The following is a 7,090-nucleotide window of genomic DNA, read 5'->3' on the forward strand; positions in this document are numbered from 1 at the left end:
ATGTTCCAGACTGGCAGGAGATTTGGGCCTGTGCTTCTAAGATATCTGTCTGTAATCGGGCTAAATCAATTCAGTTAAAAATTGTTCATCGGGAATACATCACACCCTCTTTAAAAAGTAAAATAGATGTAAACTCCTCCCCTTTATGCTGGAAGTGTAATGTGGAGGAGGGTGATTTTATGCATTGTTTTTGGTCATGTGTGAAAATTCAATATGTCTGGTCTGATGTTGGAAAGGTGCTTTCAGTTATTTTCAACTCTGTTGTTCCTCTGGACCCTCTCTGTCTTATACTGGGAGTAATGGAAAATCTGGTTATCAAAGGCAAACACAAGAGACTGTTCCAGCTGTTATCTTTTGCGGCCAGGAAGAATATCGTGCGCCTCTGAGGCAGGCCAGCAATCCCAACGAAGAAATCCTGGCATATCATTGTTATGGACTGTATTCCCAATGAATATATAACTTGTATGCTCAACTCCACCTTGGACTCTTTCCACAGAACCTGGGACCCATATCTGAAATACGTTGGACCTGTACTTTCATCCTCCTTGTTGCGGGGCTTTCCAAACTGAATTAATTTGCCTGAATATTGGTCTTCTTGATTTGTTTTGATTCCTGGTGGTGGTTTACCTCAACTGCCTTGTATGTGCCTCAGAACCTTGTATTGCCTGAGCTAAGTTCTGTTCTGGTTCTTGTGTACTTTTTCTTTTGTCATTGTCTGTTACTATGGAAAAAAATTCTAATAAAAATATTTTTTAAAAAACCCCCAAAACAAAGCAAAGCAAAACAAAACAAAAAAACTTAAGTTTAGACATAGTTTTATAAGAGTTAAGGTTTCATCTCTAACTCAGCATTTTTAACCATAACTGCTTCAGTCAAGGCCTGAGCTCTCTCTCTCTCTCTCTCTCTCTCTCTGAGTAGATGTGGTGGATAAGTGAGTCTTGGAGCATGTTGCTCCATGGGCAAATTTCCTGAAACTTTTCTCTTTTTTGTGTGTGTACTAGTGATGTTCGATTTGTGAACGAATCATTCAATACTCAAGAATCACTTTACTGACTCGTGAATCATGGTTCACAAGCGCAACTGACTCACTGACTCATTGACTCATCCCTGTTGCTGTTATCAAACTAATTCCATTAGTAGAAATATATCTAGCTTATAATTAAAATTGTGGGGAAAAAACAACAGCCAGTTTCTTAACAAAAACATTTCTGCTCTGAACTGGAAGAAAAAACCCTGAGTAGAAGCCCACATCAAGACAATAGCTCCTCGGTTCACAGTAGCATCGCTCTGCTAACATGCTAACAGCACATTTGAGTTACTCACTCCCTCCCTTGCTGTGCTGAATCGTAGCGTAAGCGAATCACTCAGGACTCACTCACCCCCTCCCTCCTGGCTCACAGCTCAAACGAGTTGAATGAATCACTGACTCACTCACCCCCTCCCTTCCTGTGCTAAATCGTAGCATAGACGAATCACACACTCACCCCCTCCCGAGAAGGGTCTGGCTGCAGCCACTGTGGAGCTCCACAGTAACCGGATACACGTGACCTCCACACTAACCGGAAACACGTGACCTCCACAGTAACCGGAAACACGTGACCTCCACAGTAGCCGTAAACACGCATGGATACCGTGGAAGTCTTGCAAGTTGATCGCAAAGGTTGGGACAGAGTCTTTCTTAAATAAATTTGCCGTTAGTGATTTCATAATTCTAGGAATCGTCTAGTTTTCTTACAATGATCATGTTGCCACTTTTTTTGCGTTACAACAACATTCCTTCTTATTTTAATGTTTTTTCATCGTGCTCCATGGCAGAGAAACACACAGATCAATATCTCATTGTCGGCATTGTCAAGCTGTCGTAGGTAAGTACATGTATTGTCTCATGACCAGAACGCTACCATTGTTTACATGTTAGATTTGTTCCTATCTCTGTGTGTATATTCTTTTCTTTGTGTACCTAGCCCCACAGGTGTGCAATAAACCCAGAGAAATCACTGAAACGGTGTTGAACCCAGCACCTTCAATGTCTGGTGACACTGGTAAAAGTTCTTATTTTGAATAGTGATTGTCATATATAGGTGAAATAATAATCTTGCATTCATTATCTTGTTGTAGTTGATGGCTCATAAACGAATTTGTTACATGCTGTTTCAAATGAATTTCCTTCTATAGATAGTGCTTATTTTTCTTGCATTTGTATGCATTTAGTATGCATTCTATGTAGTGTTTTGTCTGAAACCTGTTAAAATCCCTATAGAACCTCAGGAAAGAGTTGACAACAAGAAAGCCAATAGAAGGTCTCAACAGATGCAACTTTTCCTGACCTGTGTGGACCACCGTGCGAAGCTCTGACAAAGCCTGAGAACATTTTGGCCAGCCGTTCATTGTGGTGTTTTGTACCGCACCCTGGCCAACAACAGCTTGTATGTTAAAGTTTTCAGATGTCGCAAAGTGCAACTTTTAGTGCTTATCTGATTTTGTCATCCACAGTCTATGACACCTCTCTGTTTTTTTTAGCTCAACTATGTTCTGGACATCAGCAGACCCAAAGATGAGCTGATTGTTGAAACGTCTTCTGGATGCCTCACGCGGGCAGATTTTTGGACACTGGGTTTAAACAAACAAATGGAATCGACTGTAAGTATTATTTTTTCTATGAATATGAAATAATAAAGTGTACATTCATTTTTTTCATGATTTTTTCTGTTTCAGATTGGAAATGGCTGTTTTGAGCTTATCACTAAAATTGTTCAGTCAAAGGTACTGTATGTTGTATATGATGATTGTCAAGCTTTAATTTAAAGAGTTGTTGTTTTAAATGTTTTTTGTTTGTTTTTTTACATTCTAGGGGATAAGCATTTACATAGAAAATCTGTATGTCACCCGGACTTGGCTTGCACCCTATGGCTGTGATCCATTGCAGTCCTTTCCTGTAAGTGTACCGTCCTTTAAAGAAACAAGCAAGTAATCAAAATGATTTTTTTTTATAACTTTGGTGCAAGTTTATATACAGGATACTTAAAAATACAATTCTGTTTCAGACTGATGCTCAGAGGATGCACATCATAGTTCTCCCTCTCTGGACACCTGGTCATTTCCAGTTGTGTGTAAGTCTTGTTTTTTGACACATACAAACTGTTAGAATTTTGCTATGTGTCTGAGATGTATTCAAGCTTTTATGACGCAGTTTCAAAAGTCTTTGATTGTGATCGCTTGCAATGACATTGTTTTCAGGTTTGAAGTCATGGCTAACTGTCTTTTAGGTACTGAAGCCACCTAAAAGAGAAATCCTCTTTCTTGACCCATTATACACCAAGGCAGGATTTGGTGGCCAACAATATGTTTCACTTTTGAGGTCACATTTTTATAAGCATTTTTGGTTTGTCCCGGAGTTTTCAGGAACCTGTTAAGTGCATCCCAGATCATGTTCTGCTGATCTTGAGTGTTCACACATACAGTACACTCACATGCTTTTTTTATAAACTATATCAACAAGTTTCTGTGTGGAGTTTGCCTGTTCTCCCCGTGTTTGCGTGGGTTCCCTCCGGGTACTCCGGCTTCCTCCCACCGTCCAAAGACATGCAGCTTGTGGGGATAGGTTAATTGGATAATCCAAATTGCCACTAGGTGTAACTGTGTGAATGAATGTGAGTGTGAATGGTTGTCTGTCTCTGTGTGTTGGCCCTGCGACAGACTGGCGACCTGTCCAGTCTGTCGCCCTATGACAGCTGGGATAGGCTCCAGTGCCCTCCGCGACCCTGAAAAGGATAAGCGGAAGCGAATGGATGGATGGATGGATATATCAGCATGATGCTTCAGCATTTTATTCTATTTCTCATCTTCACATTATGATCAAGTCAGTGATGCTGTCTTTAGATGACTTTCAGACATAAATAGGGTCTTCCAATGTTCTAGTTTAACATAAAACACCATTAAAAATTAGTTTATAAAATATGCCAACCTTAACTTAAAGCTGTAAATGCTTTATTTTGACCAACTGTGAGCATGTGACTGTACTTTTTCATTTTGTTATGCTGTTTTGTTGAGGTCGTGTTCCTAAGGCCTGTAGTTACAGTTGGTGCTATTAGCAATAAACATTTCACACCGATCATCATGACATCTGTTAACTTGTGAATGTAACTGTCTTTTTAAAAAAAAGGTATCTTGCAGTGAAGATCATTCCCGGGCAGTGGTCAGAAAAAAAGAGCTTTGACTTGAAGGTATGTGCTAGTTTAAGTGTATGGTGAATGATATGAATTAGTCTTCTTTTAAGGGATTTTATTAACGAGCCTTTATTTTCAATGTAATACAGGGTTTTCCAAGCCAAGACTATGGAGTTGACTGTGGGATCTTCATGCTGATGGTAATTTTTCTCTTCTCTTCTTGAGATTCATACAGAAGCTAATTTAAGCTTCTAAAAAAATGACATTTTTATTTTTTCTTCCAAATAGTCTGCTCTGTACGTGGCACTGGATGCTTCATTTGACTATACTATAGTAAGTATTCTATTTACTTTCACAGCAATGGAGTCTTGAATCTTTTGAAAGTTGTTAAATATGTTTCATATTAATATTTTACAGTCAGACATGCCCTACTTGCGTAAATGGTGGTGCTTGCTGTTGATGGAGAACTTTGATCTCAGGAGGTATTTATATTTTGACTTCTGTTCTATGTTGTGTCAAAGTTTACACACCTTAACAATATCAACATTTTCTGTTAAGCTCTGGCAAGCTATTTGCACACTGGAGAGAGGAAGCCAAAGCTGTGCTTGAAGGACAACACGTGCCCATTTTCAGACTGAAAAAGCACAAGTTCCAGGAAGTCAGGTCAGTATTCACTTTAAACAGTAGTGTAATTACATGTTTAGTGACATTTGAATAACTGTTAAAAAACTGTTCTGCAACAGAGAAATAACTATGTTTTTGTCCCCATTTGCCTGACACAGGAGCCAGCAGTTGTTGAAGATCTGCGTCCTGCTGTGCAGTGGGTTGTCCAAAATAAGGCACTTTTCCGTGGACACGTAACAATGCCAAAATATCTGTCCTTAAATCAAGGGGACCAGCAGAGGGTCTTAAGAGACATGTCAGAGGAAGAAGACACTGGAGCAAGGGACTTGTTCCTCTTTGTTTTTCAGTTTGCAGAGGACATGGAGCTCTTTTTGAAAGCATGTGCTGATGAGCAGGGACTAAGGGTCAGTGCTATGTTTGACATGTAATGGACAAATGAAGGCACTGGCTGTGTTTGTTTAATATGTCGTTGTTGTTGTTTTTTGTTTTGTTTTTGCATAGTACAAAATTCCAATTAAACTTATTTCAAAATGTTGTTCACTTGATTCTATGTCCATACTTATAATAAAGGATTACAGTGTAACAGCATTAAATGTAAATGTAACAGCATTTTTTTTTAACTTGTAATTTCAAAATAAAAAGCTTATTGTTGATATTAACAGTAAAGAATTGTAATCAATAATATTTTTATACATTTTAAACATTAACACTCTGGGCTCTATCCTGGCCATTTGTGGACACTTCACTTATTCTTTTTTTTTTGACTACTGCACTGCAGTGGACCAAAAGAATGACACGGGTTTGATCTTAAGGATCTAATAGTTGTGTGTGTTGTGCATGACATTACCACACATATATGTATTTGCAAGATAGAGTAGAATAAATTATGACGCATGAAATATTACATAGGCTGCAGTGAATTTCTGTTGATACAGACTATTGAGCTTTGAGTTTCCCAGTCAAACTTAGCTTTGAAGCACCTGCTAAAAACACTTTTACTCTTGTACATTTCATAACAAGACACCATAGCCAAAATATTAACAAAATATATATTATTAAAAAATTCAAAGCTGCAGCACAAACAGCAACAAACACCGTTAGTAAATGTGTCCTGGAGTTTATGCAGGTGCAGAAAGTGCTGCTGCTGTAAGTCAGCCTAACAGCTTCCAGATCACTTATTTTTCTGGAAAGATGGTAGGAAGGGCATCACTGCTCATTTCTACAGTCTCCCAGATCTTGGAATACAATCCCTTTGTACCATGAAACCACTTCGCAGTACTAGGAGTCCACTAAAACCTATAAAGAGAGTGATCCTGGAAGAAATGGGGCAAACACTAGTGACCTCAACAATTGCAAGACAGCCTTTTCCCCGATGCTCAGATGGGGAAAAAAAGGAAGTTTCATGAAAACATTAGGACTTTATCACCGTTTTACCAGAAAAGTTAATGGTAATATATAACCTAACTGGCTATAAAGAGTAAAAAATTTAGATACAATTTTGATTTTGATGAAAAGGACTGGTGCTATTTTAAAGAGTCAGGTCGGTAAAAGTAGATAAATGTTTTAAGAAATCTACATTTTATAGCATTTTGTGAACATACACAAAAAGTGGCCATTTTTGGCAACAAACAAGCTGAGAGAGAGTTTTATATTTTTTGCTCTCCTTGAACAAAAATAATAGTGCATAATAATCAATGTTGATGTTAATCAATTAGATGTCCCAGACACTGCTATTAATAATACAGCAGTCCCTCGTTTATCGCTGGTGTTACGTTCTAAAAATAACCCGCGGTAGGTGAAATCCGTGAAGTAGCCAACTTTATTTTTTACAATTATTATAGATGTTAAGACTGTAAAACCCCTCACTACATGCTTTATACACTTATCTCAGACAGGCATGAACATTTTCACACTTTTCTCTTTTGTTTAAACACTCTTAGAGTTCAAATCTTCGTAGAAACATAAGTCCAGTATTATGGAATGAAACCAAAAGGTGCATTTGAGGGTGCAAAACATTTCGTCGGCATTGTTGTGTTTGTTTGGGAGAAAACTTACAAACATACAGTACAGCACTTCAGAGTTACACTGCTAGCGATCGAAGATTTATGTAAATTCGACAAGCTAAACGCATTCTGTACTGTACAGCAGGAGTCCCCAACCTTTTTTGCACCACAGACCACTTTAATGTCAGACAATATTTTCAGGGAACGACCTTTAAGGTGTCGCGGATAAATACAACAAAAGAATAAAAAAAAGAAACTGTGGTATTTTGTAAATATAATAATAAACGTGACTTGAGC

At 38.2% G+C, this 7,090-nt stretch overlaps 1 protein-coding gene and 1 pseudogene across 2 annotated transcripts; both read left to right on the forward strand.

Moving 5' to 3' along the window:
* Positions 1 to 1,939: 1,939 nt before the first annotated feature.
* Positions 1,940 to 3,413, forward strand: LOC146713616 (uncharacterized; annotated as a pseudogene). Its single transcript, XR_014916343.1, has 7 exons — positions 1,940 to 2,042; positions 2,261 to 2,426; positions 2,521 to 2,640; positions 2,716 to 2,763; positions 2,852 to 2,935; positions 3,045 to 3,110; positions 3,267 to 3,413. The product of XR_014916343.1 is annotated as an uncharacterized LOC146713616 (transcript).
* Positions 3,414 to 4,215: 802 nt separating this feature from the next.
* LOC146713617 (uncharacterized) lies at positions 4,216 to 5,100 on the forward strand. The gene is made up of 6 exons (XM_085449044.1): positions 4,216 to 4,223; positions 4,316 to 4,366; positions 4,455 to 4,499; positions 4,584 to 4,648; positions 4,725 to 4,829; positions 4,949 to 5,100. Exons 2-6 carry the CDS (start codon positions 4,358 to 4,360, stop codon positions 5,025 to 5,027), a joined length of 303 nt encoding a protein of 100 aa, XP_085305170.1. The 5' UTR covers positions 4,216 to 4,223; positions 4,316 to 4,357; the 3' UTR covers positions 5,028 to 5,100.
* The last annotated feature ends 1,990 nt before the right edge of the window (positions 5,101 to 7,090 follow it).

The sequence above is a fragment of the Copadichromis virginalis genome, linkage group LG3 (assembly GCF_057382275.1).
Source record: "Copadichromis virginalis isolate Kocher_CV1m ecotype Utaka linkage group LG3, C_Virginalis_male_GT1.1, whole genome shotgun sequence".
NCBI classification, from domain to species: domain Eukaryota; kingdom Metazoa; phylum Chordata; class Actinopteri; order Cichliformes; family Cichlidae; genus Copadichromis; species Copadichromis virginalis.

Coding starts and splice junctions, on each gene's coding strand:
- LOC146713617 (XM_085449044.1), top strand. Junction 4,500..4,583: donor CTTCATTTGACTATACTATA/GTAAGTATTCTA, acceptor AATATTTTACAG/TCAGACATGCCCTACTTGCG. Junction 4,649..4,724: donor GAGAACTTTGATCTCAGGAG/GTATTTATATTT, acceptor TTTTCTGTTAAG/CTCTGGCAAGCTATTTGCAC.